The 23,869-nt window shown below is 39.6% G+C and overlaps 1 protein-coding gene across 6 annotated transcripts in view; it reads right to left on the bottom strand.

The window, feature by feature from the left end:
* Positions 1 to 23,869, bottom strand: part of Dync2h1 (dynein cytoplasmic 2 heavy chain 1) — a 223,121-nt gene that overhangs the window by 101,240 nt on the left and 98,012 nt on the right. For 5 of the 6 annotated variants that reach the window (XR_010054024.1, XM_063266106.1, XM_063266104.1 and 2 more), the window contains 11 exons: positions 22,612 to 22,725; positions 21,968 to 22,128; positions 15,884 to 16,007; positions 15,134 to 15,255; positions 12,323 to 12,409; positions 11,049 to 11,175; positions 10,040 to 10,181; positions 9,438 to 9,547; positions 6,082 to 6,102; positions 5,058 to 5,156; positions 3,179 to 3,302 (listed from right to left, as the gene is read on the bottom strand). Coding sequence is in view for 5 of the 6 variants with exons in the window: in XM_063266106.1 (XP_063122176.1) it covers positions 3,179 to 3,302; positions 5,058 to 5,156; positions 6,082 to 6,102; positions 9,438 to 9,547; positions 10,040 to 10,181; positions 11,049 to 11,175; positions 12,323 to 12,409; positions 15,134 to 15,255; positions 15,884 to 16,007; positions 21,968 to 22,128; positions 22,612 to 22,725 (1,231 nt within the window). In the remaining variant the exon portion in view is untranslated. The remainder of the gene's footprint in view (positions 1 to 3,178; positions 3,303 to 5,057; positions 5,157 to 6,081; positions 6,103 to 9,437; positions 9,548 to 10,039; positions 10,182 to 11,048; positions 11,176 to 12,322; positions 12,410 to 15,133; positions 15,256 to 15,883; positions 16,008 to 21,967; positions 22,129 to 22,611; positions 22,726 to 23,869) is intronic. The other variant, NM_023024.2, reaches the window with a different exon arrangement.

Consider the following 23,869-nt stretch of genomic DNA (forward strand, 5'->3'; position numbering starts at 1 on the left):
ACTTTGCTCCAGCACCACCACTCCTTCCTTCTAGGATACAAAGTTCTCTGTAGGCCAGGAAAAACACTGCCAACCAAGTGGACTGAGCCTTTAAGATCAGGAGTCAAAAGAAATCTTGCATTCCTTAAGCTGATTTCGCAGGTATATGTCATAGTGATGGGATCACAGACTAACACAACTAATCACTAAATGCATTGCACATAGTACTGAAATGTCAACCTTGAGAGATCTCTAGATTTACAGAACATTTCATAATGAGAAAGATTCGAAATACTTAAAGCACAAAAACCTAAATCAAAACAAAAGACCAAAAGGAAAAGAAACTAATTCAAAACTGACTTTAAGGTATTTTCCTCAGGACAGGACTGAGCAAAATAACATTTTTAAAGTGATAAAGAATTATGTGACACAACCAATAAGACACAATTGATCTTCAAAGAAAATTGAGCCAAAAAAGAGCAAAATTTGTACAAATTTCAAGTCTACATAAAACATTTAGGAAAACTATTCAAGTGCCATGCCTATAGAGTTAATTAATACAGCAAAACTTAAAAATGCTTCAGAGTAAGTTGCCACATAACCTTTCCTGAATCACTACCAGATATGTACAGTGGGTACAGATCAAAGAGATGATTCAAAGCAAACCTAGAAGAATGAGCCAAAGAGTTTCCCGGCTATTAAGGGAATATGGGTAATTCACAAGCCTCTTCCCCACTAGGAAGTCCTCTGGCTAACCCATGTGCAACCAAACAATGGGAGCCCCTGCCTGACTTACAGCCCACTATGCTCCAGAGATGTCACTCCTTAGTCACCTGTTTGTGTCACAGGCTGGGAATGGAGGGACTCCTAAGTATTTCCTAACAGCCGTGGGAGTCTTATGAGCCCTGTGAGCCTTGCCCTCCTCCATGTTTCCACAAGGGGAACAAATAGTCCAAACCTTATGATCATCAAATACTGTAGTTTAAGACAGTGCAGTCATGTGAGGCCAGAGGAAACAATTATCCATGTAAAAATGGTTATGTGTGTAGTATATGCCTGTGTACATATCTGCAATATGTGTATATACTTTACACACAGACATTCTTCAAGTTTCAATGTACTATATTCTAATCTCACAAATCTGGATTTGGAGGTGGGGGTAGGCTGGACTGGCAAGACGCCTCAGTCAGTAAAATGCTTGTCATGTTAGAAAGCCCAACAGTCACATAAAATGATAGGCATGGCAGAACGTGCCTGCAATCCTAACACTAGGGAAGCAGAGACAGGCAGATCCCTAAAGCTGCCTGGCCAGCCTTTTTAGCAGAATTCATGAACTCTGGGTTCAGTGAGAAATAGTCTCAAAAAAGAAAATGGAGAGATTAATAAGATATCTAATCTTCGGAACACTCCTCCATTGTTGGTGGGATTGCAGACTGGTAAAACCATTCTGGAAATCAGTCTGGAGGTTCCTCAGAAAATTGGACATTGAACTGCCTGAGGATCCAGCTATACCTCTCTTGGGCATATACCCAAAAGATGCCTCAACATATAAAAGAGACACGTGCTCCACTATGTTCATCGCAGCCTTATTTATAATAGCCAGAAACTGGAAAGAACCCAGATGCCCCTCAACAGAGGAATGGATACAGAAAATGTGGTACATCTACACAATGGAATATTACTCAGCTATCAAAAACAACGAGTTTATGAAATTCGTAGGCAAATGGTTGGAACTGGAAAATATCATCCTGAGTGAGCTAACCCAATCACAGAAAGACATACATGGTATGCACTCATTGATAAGTGGCTATTAGCCCAAATGCTTGAATTACCCTAGATCCCTCGAACAAACAAAACTAAAGACGGATGATCAAAATGTGAATGCTTCACTCCTTCTTTAAATGAGGAAAAAGAATACCCTTGGCAGGGAAGGGAGAGGCAAAGATTAAAACAGAGACTGAAGGAACACCCATTCAGAGCCTGCCCCACATGTGGCCCATACATATACAGCCACCCAATTAGACAAGATGGATGAAGCAAAGAAGTGCAGACCGACAGGAGCCGGATGTAGATCTCTCCTGAGAGACACAGCCAGAATACAGCAAATACAGAGGCGAATGCCAGCAGCAAACCACTGAACTGAGAATAGGTCCCCTATTGAAGGAATCAGAGAAAGAACTGGAAGAGCTTGAAGGGGCTCGAGACCCCAAAAGTACAACAATGCCAAGCAATCAGAGCTTCCAGGGACTAAGCCACTACCTAAAGACTATACATGGACTGACCCTGGACTCTGACCCCATAGGTAGCAATGAATATCCTAGTAAGAGCACCAGTGGAAGGGGAAGCCCTGGGTCCTGCTAAGACTGAACCCCCAGTGAACTAGTCTATGGGGGGAGGGCGGCAATGGGGGGAGGGTTGGGAGGGGAACACCCATGAGGAAGGGGAGGGGGGAGGGGGATGTTTGCCCGGAAACCGGGAAAGGGAATAACACTCGAAATGTATATAAGAAATACTCAAGTTAATAAAAAAAAAAAAAAAAAAAAAAAGATATCTAATCTTCATTTCTGGTCTCCACGTGTACCTTCATACATACACAAAAACACAAAAATATATAGCCCATGCGCATGCGCGCGCGCACGCGCGCGCACACACACACACACACACACACACACACACACACACACACACACACACACAAAGGCACTCACCAAAAAACAAAAACCTAAAAAAAAAAAAAAAAGAACTCTGACTTAGTGCCTATGCACAGACATCTTCATAAAGGCCTACCTGCAAATGTAGTCTCTAAGCAGCATCTGGGACTGTAGGCTTCAGAAACATCCTCAGGGTTACCATGTTCCCTGGTAAGAGTAGCTAGCATGCTCAAAATGTTTGCATATGCTAAACACCTACTTCTTTTTAACTATGAACAGAAAGTGCATGCTTACATAGTTACCCTGAGTGAAAACTACTGAGTCTCTCTGAGCTTCTCTGTGGACAATTACATAGGCTGGCACAACACTGAAGACAACAGATGACCACAGTGTGTGTTCTGATACTTTTCTCTGTCCCCAAGCCCTTTATCAGGAGCCCAAGGCAATTCAATATGCTCTACCAGAAGAGACAATCAACAAACTTACATCTGGTTTCCTCTCTTTGCAAGTTTTAAAAGCTGGTAAGCTCAAGACAGTCAAACATTTACCTTGAGCAACCAGATCTCGTCTCAGCAGCGGATAAAGAACAGGTTCTACTCCATCCATCTCTTGTATAATGAGGGTTTTCCCAAAACGTACTGCCAACTCAAGAGCTGTGATAAAGTTACTGTCCTGTGGTAATAAAGAAAAGCACGCACCTTCAATGCTTATGAAGGTCATTATAAACAACAAATAAAGATAACAAGTTATTTGAAGTTTTAAAAGTCTATAGTATTAATTGAAATTATTCATGGTATTTTCCAGTAATCAAATATTTAGTAATAAATTGTTTTAGTTGAATATTTTCACATTTTAAGTAGACAAATGAGAAAAAAAATGTTTTAAAAAATATTGTGACCAAAAAAAATCCAAATAACACAAGCTCTTCTTTTCCTATGAAACTCTTAAGTGTCCAGCCCAGTGTTAATTATAAAAATAATATGGAAAGCACTTCTCTACAACATTTTTATCCTATACACCTACAAACAATCCTGTACCAACTGAACAGCAAGTCTTTATGTCAGCCATACTATAAATGTTTCCTGCCAAGTTTCTACTCACAAATTGCTACAAAGATAAAAATCTCAACCTCTATCTAAAATAAGAAATGAGAGAGAAAACAGAAGTAGCTATAAGATCAGTGCTGAGTTCTACATATCTGCCACAGAAGGAACAGTGTGATACCTTCCTGCCCCTGTAGCAGGGCCAGCAGCGCATGGATCTCCACAAGTGATGACAGTTGCTAAATGTAAAGCTTGTTTGTATAATAGTATATTTGCTTCATGTTCACCTTCAGGGAGGTCCCGCTTGTCAAGATTTTTGGGGAATGTTCTCCCTGCCAAGGTTAATGACTCCACCAGTCTGGGAGATGAGGGTGTGTCTATGTTCCTCGGCAAAATAGTAAACCTTCAGAACAGCCCTTAAGGCTGTGAGAAAGAACTCTGAAAGCATGAGTATATATATAAAATTTTTTGACTATGCAAAATATAAGGATGCAATATGAATTGTATGAGGGGCTTCACAGACCTATAAGAGAACAAAGGCAGCTGCACTAAGAAGCCAGCTTCCCAGAAAGATACAAAGGTAGGCAGATTTCTGAGTTCAAGGTCAGCATAGGAAAGAGGTGCAGGTGTGGTGGCAATGGTAATCTCAGAGAGAGATCACATCCCTCTAGTTTATTGTCTGTGCTTACAAAGGCAGGCAGATTTCTGAAATCATTTGCTATGTTAAAAACAAAGAAACAAACAAATAAACCAACCAAACAAACAAAAATGTATTTGCTGTCTTTTTCTAAGAATCAAAGGGCTAAGGTCATAAAATGCTGATTCATGGGATAATCTAAAGGGAACCTGGGATAATGATTGAATTGATATGTAAATAAAAGACTGGGCTTTGGTCTGTAAGAACTAAGCTGTCTAGATCTATCTGAACAATCATCTTAAGCAGAACACCCGGCTGTCAGCTTGTACCCATGATTGACTTTGAGTCATTCTTTTATTGCTCTCAAATGCTCGAGAACTCCTCTCCAAGCTGAGGCAGGTTCTAGGTAGATCGGAGGACGTTTTTATTGTACAAACTAAACTTGAGTCTGCAATTCCATATGGCATGGTGTAGATATCTGTTTCCTTAACCTCTTATATGAAGAGCTGTAACTCCTCACTGTTAAAACTCTCAGGGCTCCAATGAGGCACTAGCACCAAAAATAATGTGTTTGTCCCTGTGCTAGAAACGACAGACCTGCAGTCAGGAGGATCACTCTTCTTCCTGGACTCCTACAACGAACCCTGCAGGCAGTTCATTCCCAATGTGTCTTCCATTATAGATCCCAACCTGCATTCACTGTAGGTTTTCTCCAAAGTCAGGAACCAAATTATAGATAGTGCATACCTGTTGGTTAATAACTTCCAAATGTGAGTCCTTCAGATGTGTCTTTAACCACTCTGTTGCCTGAGAAGATGGATCAATCAGAAATGGGCACACTCGACTCTAGTGGGAAAAAATTTCTTTTAAGATAAAGGTAGTTTTTTATTGAAATACAAATAAACTTCTAAAAATTATAAATTAATTATGAGATTTTTTTTGAGTCTTTGTAGATGCAACTCAAAACACAAGATGGAACAGAAGGTACAGCTTATATCTGCATCAAAAGCCATGTAGATAAATTACTAGGAACAAGTAGTAAACAGTTAAATCTAACTACAATAAAGTGAAAACACTCTGCAGATTTCCTTAAAGGGAACCTCAATAGGCTGTCATCTGGCTGGTCCTGAGAACTCGGAGCTCACACGGCATGTCTACTCTGGTAGACTAAAGCAGTGCGGCTGCCTTCCAACAGCACAGACTGAGCACATACCAAGAGGCACCATATACACAGAGAATATGTGTTCCCCATAAGATCCTTCTTAATCATCACTAGCTAGTAAATCTTTTGAAAGAGTGAAGCAATGTTTCTTAAGTTTTCCTACTTACTGCAGCACCACCGAGGAAGAGTGGGAGCCATGCTGAGACTGACCTGTGTCTAGTAAGGACACAGCAGTAATTTCCGCAGCATCCAGGGGAAGGGCATGCTGGGAACTTACCACCCCTCAACACAGCTTCTAGCACAACACAGTCGGGCACGTGGAGACACTACACAGACGCTGGACTTTAGAACAACTGTTCTGTGGTTCTCAGGATCACTACAGACAGGGACTCTGCACTTTCTCATCAGGCATCTGTATCTAGAAGTCTCTCTTACTGTGCCATTGTGCAAATGCACGACTCCTGGCAAAATGAAGCGGCTAGTAAACAGCTGCTTCTGTGTCACTGTGGGTTTCTGGTTTTATGCTAACATTCAGTAATAAATCTCACAGTTCCATTAATTCTCTCACACCTTCAAATTCATTACTTTTAAAATTGAAAAAGTTCTTACCCATGACTTCAAACCAATGATCTGATGCAGTCAGGAAAAAAGAAAGATGTGATATTTTTAAGCCTCTCATTTAAGCAAAGTATGTGGTATAACAAATCTAAAGGTTGGTTTTCACTTTACTCATACTGCTTCATGGAACTTCAGACAAAATTTCTAAGGTGCATTTTACCTCTGTGTTCCATGATAAAATGCGGCTAAAATGCACACGTTGACATCGAGCTGATTACAATGCTAAGCTACCATTCAGTGACTTCTTCACCTACCACACTAGGCAACGACCACAGGAATACAGACGAGGAGCCCAGGAGTAGGAAGGTGCATTCCCTTACCTTTAAAGACTTCATATCCAATAAAGAAGCAAGAATGAAAACTGCATGATCAGGAAGCACATGAGACACACAGGACACATTCATAATTTGGGGGAGGAGAAGCCAAGTAAAATGAAGCCAAGATAGGATTATCTAGGTAAAGGGGATAATCCAACCATGAAACGGAGGACACGAGGGTGAGTATTTGGAAAACTTCAGAGGTGTGGCAGAGTTGGGTTAGGAAGCTGTGGGAATTTGTCATGCATTTAACATGACAGAAGAAAGAATTAGTAAGGACTGCCTGACGAAAAACTTCAAATGCCATGTCTAAGAGGAATGGAAGTTTCAAACTGCAGGCAATAGAAAGCCATTGACATACACAAATGGAAGCTCACTCAAGAGTTTCAGGAGCATCATCACTCAAGAAAAGAAAACAAGCAACACAGAGGAGAAGGTGCCAGCTGGATCAGTGAAATTCTCTAGACGCTAAACAAAGTCACTAGAAGTGACTCTAGGTAAGCACAATGCTTCTAGGGATACCCAAGAAATACATTTAATAAGACCAGAGAATAATTAACTGAAGATTGAAAAGACAGTTACAAGAAGTCACAGATTTGTACTCGGAATTACTAGGCTAAAATTATCGTACGTCCGTCAAGAATAATAAGAGAAACAGCATGAAGATGGAGAGGACAGGAAAGGGTTTGTAATGGAGGGCTGCCTGGCCTGCCCTGCATGATACACTCAAGGTCATGAGAAGGCCACACACAAATAGGGCTCACCTACCACTGCACTGCATTTCTACACAGGTGGATCACCTGGGTCCTTTACGACTAATGGATGGGGAAGGGATTCGAGGAAGGAGGGATACACTTTGAGTGGGAAACAAACTGTGAAACTGGTCAATGGGAAGTCAGTAAGAGCCAGTTAATGAAAGGTAGAGAAAGCTATCTGTGACCAAATCCATCTACTCCCTAAAACAGAGGGAGCCACCGTGTTGACTTAGGCCTATACATAATACTAGTACTTGTGAAATAGAGTCAGAAAGATTGGAAGTTCAAGGTCACTTTTGACCACATAGCAAGTTCAAAACCAGCCTGGATAATATGATATGCAAGTAGTTAGTCCTTAATTAATTTCACAAAACTCACCTAGTATATTCATAGAAGATGTTACTAAGCATGTACTTCCCAACCACACATCTGACTACAGCATATTTCAGCCCTAAACTACCTTAAACTGAGATGTAATATTTATTATAATGGAAAATTCACTCTTATTTATTTTCCAAGAGATTTTTTGGAAGGAGTGCATTAGAAGTATGCATGAGTATTCAAAAGAATTTGACATATTAAAATCAAATTCAAAGGGAACTGTCCAAATTGACTATTAAACCCAATCCTGTAAACATTTGTCTTTTGGGTTGGTTATTAGCCACCCCCAACCACCACCAAACATGTTTCCTAAAGGCTGACCTTCCTTTTCACCCACTGTTAGAAAATAATTCTTAAACCATCAAGGTTTCTGTGGGGGTGGTTTATAGTTTGTTTTGCTTTGGTTTTTGAGATATGGACCCACCATGTATATGTAGCCTTGAGCTCCTCAAAATCTTCCTGCTTTAGCCTCTCGGGCTAGGATAGCATGAATGTGCCACTATGCCAGCTTAACATTTGAAAATCAGAACTTTCTTTGATTACTACAATGGGAAGAAGGAACGAGTAAGAAACCTGGAAGAAAAGAATGACAAGCATGACAAAAACAAGGGATAGGGTGACAGAAAACAATATAGGGCAACATACTACTAGTGTGTTATCTAAAAGAGCAACTGGGACTCCAGATATTTATTCCAGTTGTTTAAAAACAGAAAAACAGTAGCAACAAATTAAATGAAGAAAGACATTCAATTTGTAGTCAGCAATTTCTTCTAGGTAACACACCAGTATACTGAACTAACGTATGGACAGTTAAGAGGTCTAATAAAAGAAAATTTAAAAAATAAGTAGAACCCCAAACCAAGATCATATCATTTAATGTGTGTGTTATGTATATAATACTAATATGTTTATATGAAATATTATATAACATACACACACACACCACTTGGAGGTAAGTAGGAGACTAAAGAAAAATATGTTCAGGAAAAAAGTTTCAGAAAGGAGAGAAAATAGTGTTATAAAGTATAAGCTATTGAAACAAAAAATAATTTCATATCAGTTAGCAGGAAAGTTAGTGTGTAATTTGCATGGGCCCACAAGAACAGCTCAGCTGGTGAAGGTACTGGCGCCCTAGCCTGACCACAAGAGAGAAGGGGAGACAATTCAGACATGATGCCTTCTGACTTCCATTATATCTATGCACACACATGCAGTAGACAAAGGTACAAATTGTGAAAGGTACAAATTAATGACAACATCAAAATTCATTAAACACTCACAATTTGTTCATCAAGTCACAAAACAAAAAGGGATAAATGTAAGAAGGGAACTAGTGGGGAGGTCACAGGGAGGCCACTGAGAGACAGGGAGGCTGGGCAAAGAGAGCAAACAAAACAGACTCAGGATGTACATGAAACAGGCACTGAACAACATAAGTTTTAGTCTACGGTGTTTGAAACCATGGCTTTGAATGTGGCTTTACATTTGCTACCAAGAAATTATTTTCAACTGTATAAAAGATACACACTACATGAAACAAGTTTCCAAAATATACATCTCTTCATTTCCTACTTGTAACCTAAAACTTATTTTCTCATTTTAGAACTTTGTTTGGTAAGTTAAAGTCAAATACAAAATTTATGAAAGAAATAGACCATGAGGAGAATCAGGTTTCTCTACAATATAACCATTAAGACTAGAAAGTTCAATTTTGAGAGTTCTATCACCAGAAAAGGTTGTCTTAGCTTACACTTTTATATTAAATTAAAAAATAAAGTATATTGAACTGTAGATAATCAACTTTAATTACCAATATATTTGAGATTTTACTTTAAAGTAGAAACATGCAAGAGGCATTTAATTATAATGCCCCCAAGACAATCTCGTGTATTACCTGTAAGATCACAAGGGCATTCTCAATGGAAAGGTCATCAGATGGAAGGCCTTCACTTTTCCAGATCAACTGCTCACTTTCAGTACAGAGAAACCGCCTGAGATCAAATTCTGAAAAGTGCAAGATATCAAGCAGTCACTATAGCGACCAGCACTTGACAGCCAGACTGGCACAAAAGGCCCATAGTATGCCCTGGCCTGACACCCACTCCTATACATTACAATATAACCCTGGAGGAAAGGAAGCTTCCTAAAACATGAAAATGAGCAGAACTCTTAACTAATTCTGAGAGAATGTTTCACAGCCAAAATAATTTGTGAAAACCACAAAATTCACACGAAAACTTAGAGCCTTACATTTCATTTTAGCATGTTGGATTAATGTAAAAATAATATATTTATCTATATTCATGTAAAATTAAAAATAATTCAGGAGATCTGTTTCTAATATGGATGCAGGAATAGAAAACGTATAATACTGAAACAATTTATAATAATGAAACAGATTCAGCAAATCTGAAGTACTCATACTATCCATTTAAAAGCAAAGGACGCAGAAGCAGAAGGGCCATTCTTGGCATAATGAAATATCTTAATACACACTCTCGAGGCCAGCTGCCTTCGTCCACTCTTCCAGACAGTTCTTCCTGAGGCCTTCTGGAGCAGCAGAAAGGTAGGTGATGAAAGCGGCCGCTAGCTGAGCTCTTTTGGGGAGAGTGGCTAACTCTTCAGCTATCTCAGCAACCTGGAAGAAGACAGTGATTGTCGGTACGTCAGAAGAGAGCACAGCGTCATAGGTAGAAACTAATTCAGCACTGGCTCGAGGAGTTAACAACTTAATAACTCAATCATCACAGTTTTAAAATATCAGTGACTTAGGGCTTATTGCTGTAAAGAGATACATGAGCAAGGCAACTCTTATAAAAGCAAATGTGGAATTGGGCCTGCATGAGTTTCAGAGGTTTAGTACAATATCATCATGGCAGGAAGCATGGCAGTGTGTAGGCAGACGTGGGGATGGAGGAGCTGAGAGTTCTATATCTTGACCTAAAGGCAGCCACAGGAGGGTCTCTTTCCACACTAGGTATAGTCTGATCTCAAAGCCCACCTACAGTGACGCGCTTTCTCCAACAAGGTTACACTTCCTAATAGTGCCACTTCCCATGGGCCAAGCATATTCAAACCACCAAAACCAGAAGAAGGCAAAGATTTTTAAAGTTTGAAAGATGAAATATTTCCAAAAATAAATGTTTTCTTATATGCACCCTCCCTGCAAAAATGCTACCAATGTTGAAATGATGAAACATATCAAAAAGAAACAAATGAAGAACAGTACTGAATGTTAATGCTATGTAGTAAAGGTAAGTCCCCTCAGATCCTTGCCCTCCCTGATCAACAACATGGGCAAGCCAAAGGGAAACAGGCTTGATTTTCTTATAGTGTATACACTTTGCTTAGAGATTACTTAATTACTGGCCTCTTACTTCTGGATTGTCTATCAAAGGTCAGCGATAGGCTAATGGCTATTTTTTCCTTGTGTCTTTTTGTTCTTTAAACAAATACATTAATTACATGTCGTGTTTCCTGTGTTTTGAGGCTCTTCTAAACAAACCTGGGCATTCCATCTCCTGTGTTCTCTGTCTAGCTGACTAATGAGGACCTCTGCAGCTTTGATGGTCTCCTGTGCCTTGCTGACTTCAGCTTCCAGTTTGGCAGCTTCTGAAGTCCTGCTCTGAAATCTAAGAAAACAATTGACATATGATTAGAAACAAAACAATTACATTTAATTCACTTATCCTTGGGATACACTGGTATGTGCATGTGAGTATGAAACGCCATCACTAAGATAGATAGGTATACAAACGTACACTTAAGGCCTTTCGGTTTTACTCTAGTGGAGCTCGGTCGTAGACTATAACCCAAACACAAAGCCCTAGTGTCCCTCCCTCATGTGCACCAAAAATTAATACAGTCTCTCATTCTGTATGCTCAAAGACCAGACAGAGCTTCGATAACTACAGGTTATAGACATTTCTCAAAAGATTTCTTAAAGGCCCTGACCATATGACTTGGCTAGCCATAAATAGGTTTTCTTTGTATTAGTTGCACAAACCTGTCTGTAGCGTGTGAACTTTTTACATGGTGACAGCACACCCTATCTTTGAAATTTTCCTGAGCATCTTCTACCCACTCGCTTCCTTTTACCTTACTTCTTGGCCTAATCCTCTCAAACATCTACCTGCAAAACAGAAATAGCTGGTCCACTGTGTACTGTCTCTCAGTTAGTGTGTTATCTGCCATATTTTAACAGTCTTTTGTGTATGTCTCTATATGCACACGTGTATGATGTATGCATGTGTGCACTGTGCAGGAACATGTAGAGGCCAGAGGTCAATGCTGGAGTGTCTTCCATAATCACTTCCTCACAGCCCCATAACAACAACAACAACACCAAAAATATAATACACAATTTCTAAAATAATACTTTGTATTTTTTCTATAATTAGTATTTTTTCTTAGCATGCACAGGACCCTAATTTGATCCCTACTAACCACAAAAATAGAAAAAAATTGTAGAAAGGTACTATTATTATTTATTTTGGCTTTGTTTTTTGTTTTCTTTGTTTTGTTTCTTTAGTAGCCCAGGCTGCCCTGTAAGTGGCCATGTAGTCAAGAATGATCTTAAACCCTGATCTTCTTTCTCCACATCCTAAGTACTAAGACCACAGGCATGAACCATCATATAGCTAAGTAAGAATAGCATCTCAACTGCTCTCTCTCAGTTTCAACCCGAGAGTGATGAGAAAAGAAGAAAAGCCATGGTTACAACCAGGATGGGAAACTTTGCCATGTGCTCAGGCGCACATCAGGCCGGACCAAACTTACTTTTCTTTGAGTTCTGACACTTTCTGACCAACAGAGTTCAGAAGATCTTCTAGCTTCCTTTTCCTGTCTTCAGTTTTCTTCAAATTCCTAAAGTACGATTCAATGTTAGATGCCATTGTACGCTAGTCATCAACATTAAGAAGTAATATTGCTAACAGAGCTACTATAGTTTGATGTTTTAACATTTCTTCATTGGCATATGAAGCATTAGCAAATAAAAGTGAATCCTTTGATACAATGCACATTGCTTCTCGGAATTTGTAATTTAAAAGACTAGTGACTATAGATTTCTAAATGAAGAGTAAACATGTTCATCTATCTTCCTTCAAAACCATATAAAATGATACCAAAGAAATAAATACACACATGCATATATGATAAAGAGAATTTGACAAGTGTAGCAAAGGAAATTTGAAAAATAAGTACTTATAGGCCAGGATAAAAAAACCTGTGAGAGGTGTGTGTGAAGCAGAATAAAATATACACAATTCTAAATGCTCGGAGAAGGTGAACATCTTCTGAAAGTAACAGAAAAGCTAGAGACACAAATATATCTATAAGTTAGTAGGATGCACTCAATATCTAATAAAATAGACTTTCAACCAAAAGTTATCAAAACAGACAGGGAAGGACACTTTATACTCATCAAATAAAAAAAATTCACCAAGAGGACATCTCATTTCTGAACATCTATGCCCCAAATGCAAGGGCACCCACATTCATAAAGCAAACATTACTAAACTTTAAATCATAATAAAGAGCCCCATACATTAATAGTGGGAGACCTTAAAACCCAATTCTCACCAATGGACATCAAGGCAGAAACTAGATAGAGAAATAATGAAACTGGCAGAGGTTATGATGCAAACATACTTAATAGAAATCTATAAAACATTTTTCACTCAAACACAAAATAATATGCCTTCTTAGCTCTTCACAAATTGACCATATATTTGGTTGCAAAGCAAGCCTGAACAGATAAAAGAAGATTGAAATAATCTCATGTATCTTATCAGATCACCATGGATTAACACTGGGCTTCAACAACAGCAGGCATAACAGAAAGTCTGCATATTCATGGAACCTGAACAACTCTATTCAATGATCACTGAGTTAGGGAAGAAAAAAGAAAAATTAAACACTTTCTACAATTCAATGAAAATGAGGTTATAACATACCCAAACTTACGGGACACTATGTAAGTGCTAAGAGAAAAGGTCATAGCACTAAATGTCCTCATAAAGAAGTTGGAGAGTTCTCATACTGACAAATTAAAAGCACACCTGAAAGTTCTAGAAAACAAACATATACATGCCCCCAACAGGAGTTGATGGCAGGAAATAATCAAACTCAGGGCTGAAATCAATCAGTTAGAAACAAAGGAAACAGAATCAATGAAATAAAAGCTGGTTCTTTGAGAAAACCAACAAGATAGACAAACCCTTAGCCAAACTAACTAAAAGGCAGAGAGACAGTGCCCAAGTTAACAAAATCAGAAATGAAAAGGGAGACATAACAACAGACACTGAGGAAAGCCAAAGAATTGTTAGGTATTGCTTTAAAAGACTGTACTCCACAAAATTGGAAAATCTAAACAAAATGGATGATTTCTTTTAGACAGATACAAATTACCAAAGTTAAATCAAGATCAGGTAAACTGTCTGAATAGTCCTATAACACTTAGGAAACAGAAGCAGTCATTAAAGTCTCCCAACCAAAAAAAATCTCTGGGCCAGATGGTTTTAGTGCAGAATTTTACCAGACTTTAAAAAAAGAGCTAATGCCAATACTTCCAAACTATTCCACAAAATAGAAACATAAGGAACACTGTCAAATCCATTCTGTGAGGCCACAGTCACCCTGATACTTAAATCGCACAAAGAATCAAGGCAATATACAGCAAGCCAACAGGCAAGACCAAATTAAATGCAGAGATACTTAAAGCAATTCCACTAAACTCAGGGATAAGACAAGGCTGCCCACTCTCTCCCTAGCTATTCAATATAGTTTTTGAAGTGCTAGCTAGAGCAATAAGACAGCAAAAGGGTATCAAAGAGACATAAATTTGAAAGGAAGAAGTCAAAGTATCTCTATTCGCAAGTAATACAATAATATACATAAGTGACCCCAAAAATTCTACCAGAGAACTCCTACAGCTGATAAACACTTTGAGCAAAGTGTTCGGATACAAAATTAAGTCAAAGAAATCAGCAGCCCTCCTCTACACCAGTGACAAACAGGCTGAGAAAGAAGTTAGTGAAACCTTCACAATAACCACAAATAATAGAAAATATGTTGGTTTAGCTCTAACCAAGCAAGTGAAAGACCTATATGAGCTAAAGAAGAAATTTGAGGAAGATCTCAGAAGATGGAAAGATCACTCATGCTCATCAATATGCAGGATTAACATGGTGAAAATGGCCATCTTAAAAAAGCAATCTACAGATTCAATGCAATTCCCATCAAAATTCCAACACAATTCTTTACAGATCATGAAAGATCAATTCTCAACTGCATATGGAAAAACAAAAATCCCAGGATAGCTAAAACAATTCTGAACAATAAAAGATCATTCTCCTTGACTTCAAGCTATACTACAGAACAATAGTAACAAAAACTGCATGGTATTATTATAGAAACAGACAGGCAGATCAAAGGCATCCATTCAAAGACTCAGAAATAAAGCCACATACGTACAGACATTTGATTTTTGACATAGAAGCCAAAACCATACAGTGTAAATAATACAGCATATGTATTAAACTGACTGCAATGCAGGTCAGACCATCCTGTACTTTGTGTTTGACTTACAATTCTAATCCTGACTGCTCTGTTTCCAGAGGCTGGATCCGTTCCAAGACATGGGAGTACTGTACATTGGCCTTTACCCAAGCAGCCAAAGGAGCAGCTGCAGTGCTGGCACGCTTAGCATTCTGAAAAAAATCATTACAAGGTACCTGACTTAACATCAGAGACACACAAAGTTAATGCCAACATTTTATCTACACACTTACTTTACTTAGGCTTCTAAGTGGAGGTTTAAACTACAATAAACTGTTTTTATTGAAAGAGATAAGTACTATGAGCTCTTCTTGCAGCTTCAAGTCAATCTCCTTTAGTTCAGAGTTCACATGAGCCAACACGACTGCTGTGTCTTATTTATAGAGTGCACATGCCATTTTCTTTCTACATGTGGTAAACTTTTACTAAATGAGAGCAAGTTTAAAGGCACTGTTACTGATGTCAAAGAAGATTTAACATTTAAAGAATTTTAAAAGTATCACAATCATCCAAATTAAACTTTATTGAAATTTGATACAAGTATGGGGAAATAGATGGCCACTACTACAGAAGAACTCAGCAGAGGAAAAAGAAATGCCAGGAATGCTGTGGGGCAAAGTGGGAGAAAAGAAAAGGACAAGCAGACAGACCTCTACATTCAAACCCACGCAGGCCGTAAACCTCTTTAATTTAAGCTTTTAGATGATCTAAAAAAAGGCTTGGTAATGATAAAGTATCCTACAGTAAAAAATGGATTACATAGCTTAAAATGGAAACTACCTTTGGATCAAAAGAGGCTTTGTTTTTGAAGAGAAGCTCCTCCACACTCTCTCGTATCTCTTTAGGGATGTTCCGTGCATCAAAAGTTGCAATGTCTTCTCTCACACCCCTTTTTGCAAGGAAGCTAAGAAGAAGGTACATAATTCAAATATGGCCAATTCAAAATTGGTCTTTCTAAATAAACATGACATTAATAGCACTTAAAGCTGATCAGTTAACAATATGAGGCTATGAACCAATAACTATCATGCTTTAATAAACAAGATGCACAAGCTTTGATGAGAGCACGAGACAGTCTCCTCCCGTCCCATAAATAAACTGGAGCAGGACATGGAATGTGAGAACCACCCTGAGTGCAGACCACCTTGCGGGACCGGTGACTAGAGATCGGAGGACTGCTCAAGCAGGTACCATAGTGGTCTTTGCCTGCATCTGTCTTGTCTAAATGTGCGACTAGTTCTTCTGAATCCGTGTGGCCGCTGAGGTGGCAGGGGCCGCTGTTCCATTTGGAAGTTGGAATGGGGAGGGTCCGACTTCATTCCTGACATGTCAAGTATTGCGCACTCCCACAGTCTTCACCTCAGCCTAACCTCTATCTCTAGAGGTAAAAAGGACTCCTTACCACCAACATGGATCTCAGCACCCCAAAGCCTAGCACCAACGTTCGGTGGAAGACTTGAAACTATTGGCTCCATGGCTAGTCCATCCTCACCCCTTTCTAGCTTACGTCTTATACTATTCTAACTCACTCACTCCTCCCTTATTCTCTCCCTCTCTCTTACTTCTCCTTCTTTTATACCTTCTTTTTTCTATCCTTCACCCTCTCTTCAAACCATCCCCAAAGTACCAAACTCACAGAATGTTTTCCTTATCAGTAACCTGTAGTGAAATCACAATGCTTTTCTACTATGTACGGATTAAATTATTAAATTTAATAGTGGCCATTCTTTAAGATTATCAGGCATTCCTCTCTTCCTTGGTTAGTACTTTGAATAATCACTTGCAGAGAGAAGATATTTACATTTTGATATGATCACATATACCTTGAAATATCAAGATAGTCTCTGTACAATGTATTTAAATAAAAGTTAGTCTGAGAAATAATAAAGGAAATATTAAGAATGATCCAAGAAAAGACTGATAGGCAGCCATGATGGACCAGGAAGTAGATCAACCCAAGACAAGGTGACAGAGTACAGCTGTAATTGCACAATTGCAGAAGATTGGCGGGTGAACTGAATGCAACAGAAGCCGTCATTCTGTCTGGCAATGGAACATGTGCTGTTCAAGAAGCTGAGCCTTGTCCCAGGAAGGCTAACTTGGTTGCCATAAGTGGTGTGCTAGAGACAACCTTCAAATGGAAAACAGACCACAGACAGTGATGGGGATAATTCAGGGGGAGTAGGCACTTACATTGGCTCTGAGGATAAAGAAAATGTCTGGCACTTAGAAAAGAACTTGTCTGCTTTTCATGATCAAGTTCAGTTTCCACTGTGAGACATGCCCTTACAGTGGAATGCCTCGATGGTGGGCTGCTCTCACTGTGAGATGTCCTCCCACTGGGCTGCTATCATAGTTGGGCACACTCATAGGCACATCCTCATGGTGAGATAACCTCAGGGTGGGATGCTACCAGAGTGGAAATACCTATTTCTTGAGGAAATATAAAGGGAAATATGCCTCAGTGGTTTGGCCAATGTGAGGTTAATACTGATTATCATCTCATCAGGGTCAGGAGTCACCTAGAAGATAAGTCTTTGCTTTGTCAGGGATTCTCTAGATTAGGATACCCTCTAGTATTCCTATGAGGGTTTATTCAGATTAGGCAATCCAAGTGGGAAGAAGCCCCAGTGTCTGGGACCCTAGACCACAGAGGAGAAAGCAAGCTGACCTCTAGCAGTTATCTCCCTTGCTTACTGACACTGGATTTAATGTGACCAGCTCTATCAAGCTTCTGTAGTAGCCCTGAACTATAGTGTGGGTGGTATCCAGGCCCTTTCTCCCTTAAGTGGTTTCTGTCAGAGTATTTTATCACAACTGGAGAGTAACTAAGAGAGCCACCTAACAAGGTAGTGCTGAGCATGGGATGGACATGTGAACTAGGAGCTGCAAAAATAAGGATGAGAGCACATATCAGGAAGTATTGGGAGTGCATGATGGACAGAGCAAGACTTGGAAAATGACGTGATCAAATAACACTGTCAGAACAATACGTCTCTTTCTTAAGAGATGAATCCTTGGGAAAGAAATGCCCTGGTCCAGGGAATAGAGACCTAGAAGTATAAAAGATCAATTTGGATTTTAGATATGGCCAAGCAATTCTTTCAGTGATCCTTACCACTAAGACCATGAAATATGAAGCCAGAGACACCTGAGCTAGTCACTGACTAGTGACTTCAGACAAGTTACTTAACATGTTCAGACTGAATTCCTTAAAGACCTGGGATGAGAACTTTCAGTTCACATAGTCACTGTGTTTGTAAAAATGGAAACTGAGCAGATATTGACAGTGAGAGAGGAAGCATTGCTGAGGAAGGTTCCCACCAACATGGTGCAAAGCTCTGGAAAGCCTTGTGGGAGGCAGCGAGGGAGGCTGGTTGATATGGCTAGCAAAGTCTCAGAATGCTGGCAGGAGCTTAGAAGACAGAAAGGAATGTCGATAAGAAAGATGGCTCATTGCTTATCACCCTGTACAAAGCTTAAGTCCAAGTGGATCAAGGACCTCCACATCAAACCAGACACACTCAAACTAATAGAAGAAAAACTAGGGAAGCATCTGGAACACATGGGCACTGGAAAAAATTTCCTGAACAAAACACCAATGGCTTACGCTCTAAGATCAAGAATCGACAAATGGGATCTCATAAAACTGCAAAGCTTCTGTAAGGCAAAGGACACTGTGGTTAGGACAAAACGGCAACCAACAGATTGGGAAAAGATCTTTACCAATCCTACAACAGATAGAGGCCTTATATCCAAAATATACAAAGAACTCAAGAAGTTAGACTGCAGGGAAACAAATAACCCTATTAAAAAATGGGGTTCAGAGCTAAACAAAGAATTCACAGCTGAGGAATGCCGAATGGCTGAGAAACACCTAAAGAAATGTTCAACATCTTTAGTCATAAGGGAAATGCAAATCAAAACAACCCTGAGATTTCACCTCACACCAGTGAGAATGGCTAAGATCAAAAACTCAGGTGACAGCAGATGCTGGCGAGGATGTGGAGAAAGAGGAACACTCCTCCATTGTTGGTGGGATTGCAGACTGGTAAAACCATTCTGGAAATCAGTCTGGAGGTTCCTCAGAAAATTGGACATTGAACTGCCTAAGGATCCAGCTATACCTCTCTTGGGCATATACCCAAAAGATGCCTCGACATATAAAAGAGACACGTGCTCCACTATGTTCATCGCAGCCTTATTTATAATAGCCAGAAACTGGAAAGAACCCAGATGCCCTTCCACAGAGGAATGGATACAGAAAATGTGGTACATCTACACAATGGAATATTACTCAGCTATCAAAAACGAGTTTATGAAATTCGTAGGCAAATGGTTGGAACTGGAAAATATCATCCTGAGTGAGCTAACCCAATCACAGAAAGACATACATGGTATGCACTCATTGATAAGTGGCTATTAGCCCAAATGCTTGAATTACCCTAGATCCCTAGAACAAACGAAACTCAAGACGGATGATCAAAATGTGAATGCTTCACTCCTTCTTTAAATGAGGAAAAAGAATACCCTTGGCAGGGAAGGGAGAGGCAAAGATTAAAACAGAGACTGAAGGAACACCCATTCAGAACCTGCCCCACATGTGGCCCATACATATACAGCCACCCAATTAGACAAGATGGATGAAGCAAAGAAGTGCAGACCGACAGGAGCCGGATGTAGATCGCTCCTGAGAGACACAGCCAGAATACAGCAAATACAGAGGCGAATGCCAGCAGCAAACCACTGAACTGAGAATAGGTCCCCCGTTGAAGGAATCAGAGAAAGAACTGGAAGAGCTTGAAGGGGCTCGAGACCCCATATGTACAACAATGTCAAGCAACCAGAGCTTCCAGGGACTAAGCCACTACCTAAAGACTATACATGGACTGACCCTGGACTCTGACCCCATAGGTAGCAATGAATATCCTAGTAAGAGCACCAGTGGAAGGGGAAGCCCTGGGTCCTGCTAAGACTGAACCCCCAGTGAACTAGACTATGGGGGGGAGGGCAGCAATGGGGGGAGGGTTGGGAGGGGAACACCCATAAGGAAGGGGAGGGGGGAGGGGGATGTTTGCCTGGAAACCGGGAAAGGGAATAACACTCGAAATGTATATAAGAAATACTCAAGTTAATAAAAAAAAAAAAAAAAAAAAAAAAAAAAGAGGGGAAAAAAATCCATTACATAGAAAAAAAAAAAAAAAAAAAAGAAAGATGGCTCATTATACTTCAAATAGTAAGAATGACCCGAAACTTATGTACACCTTACTCCATGTCCTGAGGCTCTGTGTGAGAGTAAATTTAGTGGTCACAGCTTAGACATTTGGTGGACACAATTTAAAGGTGTCCCAGAAGGGGCTGGGGATTTAGCTCAGTGGTAGAGCGCTTACCTAGGAAGCGCAAGGCCCTGGGTTCGGTCCCCAGCTCCGAAAAAAAGAACCAAAAAAAAAAAAAAAAAAAAAAAAAAGGACTAAAGGTGTCCCAGAACTCAGGTTATCACTAGCTGCTTTGATTTGGGTTTAAGGGAAAAAATTCGAGCAAAGGCAAAGCAGAAAGATTTAAAAATCATGCACTTTCTCCAAAAAAGAATAAGGCTTAAGCCGATAGATAGATAGATGATAGATAGATAGATAGATAGATAGATAGATAGATAGATAGATAGATAGACAGGTAGATAATCCAATAAAATAAAGCTGAAGGGATTAGGGTATTAGAAAGCAACAAACAAAAGAGCACCATGCCCTGGAACAAAGCATATAAAGTTTGGTAGAATCTCAAACATCAGCAGAATGAAGGCTTGACCTTATCTGAAGGACTCTGCTATGGGCAGATAGTTCTGTGGTACCTTTCTCCCTGTGGCAACTGTTTACTGGAGATCAGTCACTGAGGCAGTGGCGGACATCATCTAAGATGCTAACTCTACCCCCTGCTAATGCTTAAACAAGTGGAAACCTGGCAATGTTCATGTGATTGCAGTTTGAAGGCATCCAAGATGCAATAATTATAGGGAATTAGGGAACTCAAAGACAAATGTTGGAAGCCACAGAATGCACACAGGCCCTGAGAAGATAATGAGTGAAGCTAAAGTGGAAAACTGAGGAAACAGAAGCAGCAGAAACATAGAAACATGCAGACAAGAAGTCATTCCCAGAGTGAGGCCACACAGGCTCAACACACACGGCACTACCCAAACCCTTTGTAACTTACACCACAAAATTAAATGTCCCAGACATTGGGCATGGAGCTAGCAGATTAAACGTTTACTAGGTTGGCTCATAAACTCCCTTAGGTCCCAACTGCTCTCCTGTAGAATGTTTATACTGTGCCATTACTTGTTCAAAGCCTACAGACAGCTTTTTAATTCTATAGGGCTAATGGCTAAAGGATTGCCTAGAGTCTAGGTTGACAGACAAGAAACTTTGGACCTCTGAGCAATGCTAGAACCACTAAGACTGGGATCTTATGAGATGGACAGAATGCATTTTGTGATGGAACATATTGTGGAAATGCTGTAGTTTTAAAAGAAGTGTTTGGGTGCCAAGCTAACAAAAAGTGTTAAGAATTGAGACAGTAAATCTTGACAATCAATTTGAAAGGATGGAGAAGTAAGTGGGCAATTAGTAAAGCATACCCCTGACATTTATAGAGAGGGTTGGTGTACAACACAACTCCATAGGCTGGAGCTCCAGACAGAATAAAAGGAAACATCACAACAGATGTTCCCTGGCCCTGGTGATGTGAGCTGATCCACTCATCCCTGCCATGGTAAACACCTCTGAAACTGTGATCGAAACCTATAAGCATGTACGCAGGCAAAGGTCATTCGTGAAAAAGAAAACATTCTGTATAAATAAAAAAACTTACCTTTTCATGCTTACCCATGATGTATCAAAGATACCCATTAACCTCAAAACTCCTTCAAGAATATCTCGGATTACATCTGGTGGCATGCGGAGTGAACGGATTTCTGAAAGAGATTCTGGCCTAATGTTTCCAACTGCTAGCTTAGCTTCATTGACTAGAGGCTAAGAGACAAAAACATCAGGAACTGTCAATGCATGTGCTTTTAAAAATTGGTATTATTTTACAATCATATAATACATATTGATATTTTAGTCAAATGATCACAGTTACTAATGGCCTTCTCCTTTAAACACACAAAGAAAAGAATACTCATACAGATCAACTAAGCCTTCATGATGGTGTCATCTTAACTTAGCAAATTTAATTTGTTTTGAGATACTTTTTTCCCAGGGAATCTTTATATTGTACAAAAGGTCTGGCTATTTAGTCAAATGTGCAGAAAGCAGACATAACAGTCTGCCCCAACTCCTGCCCGGCAGGGTTTTCCAACTGTTTCTGTTTCCGCAACTGAGACTCTGCCCAGAGTACTATTGCCAAGTAGTGCTATACAATGAACTGAGCTACAACAGCACTTAAACTCCATGTAGGTGAATGCGTGAAAGGATCACACTCACATTTTGTTAGAAGACATAGCTTTAACTTACTTGTACTTCTTTTAATTCATCATCAATTTTACTTTTTCTCTCTTCAATTTTAACAACTTCTTCTGCTATCCGATGTTTCAGTCTTTCAAGTTCTGTCTTTTGCTCACTAGCATCCTACCGGAATAGGATTATGACATTACAATCACATAGACTGAACTCAGTGTTTAGCCTTTGCTAAAACAGTGTTTCCTGATTTTTATATTAATTTTGTGTCAATAGCATGATAAAGGCAATTTTCTCAATTGAAGGTCCTGTTCCCCACATAACTCTTGCTTGTGTCAAGTTGAGAAAAAAAATGAACTAAACAACTATGACAGCTAAGAACTGAATTTGAGAAATAGATAAAACAGAATCATGACACAGAAATCTAATATGAATCATAAGTTCTGTTCAAAAGTCAGCTCTGTTTTACCACCATTAACAGAACTGAAACACGGAATAGGAAAATCATAACTTCATTCTCAAGCCTGCCTTATTCTGCAAATGAAAAGATATATTTTATGGGTAATCGGTCATTGCAGCTCACAGGAGAGACTCAGCTGCAGAACGCAAAGGAATGAGTAGCTTTCCAATGGAAAATAGTTGAAAAATGATGCAATGTAAAAAGCACAGGGCATATGCACACATGACACCCAGGCAAAGAAACGAAATACTAATGTCAGCTGCACACAGACAGATCCACACAGATTTAACCTATGAAACTGAAGTAGGAATTTCTGGTTTTGTTGGAGACTCAGTTGTATCATGTGATGTTTTACTGGAAGCTGTCTTATGGGAGAATGCTTTGCTGAGAACAGACACACAGTGTTTTTCTGGAAGCTTCTCATGGAAGGGCATGTGATTTTTTTTGCTGGAGTGCATGCTTGAGAGGACATGTGATGTTTGTAAAGGGCTAAGTCTAACCCCGCGGACGGCTCGCCTTGCTGGTCTTGGTTGGGCTGCTCTAACACTGATCTTTACTAATGATGCTCTTGCATTGGTTCTTCTTGCTTTCTTCACTGGTCTTCTCTTGTGGTAACTACATAGAGAGAAACACACCAAAGTACTTCTCATGATACTCCAGGGGCTTCTTGCTGCTTCTGTGAACTGGTGCCAACAGGCAGATCTTCTTCATGGTTACTTCTGGATCAAGCCACTGCTGACAACTCATGTTTGGTGTTTGCTAGTAGACTGGACTACTGACAACAAAGATTGGAATCACCTGAAAGAACTATTCTAGATAGGTACACATCCCCTTTGTCTTTTTAACCATCTTCCT

Source organism: Rattus norvegicus, chromosome 8 (assembly GCF_036323735.1).
Source record: "Rattus norvegicus strain BN/NHsdMcwi chromosome 8, GRCr8, whole genome shotgun sequence".
Lineage (NCBI taxonomy): Eukaryota > Metazoa > Chordata > Mammalia > Rodentia > Muridae > Rattus > Rattus norvegicus.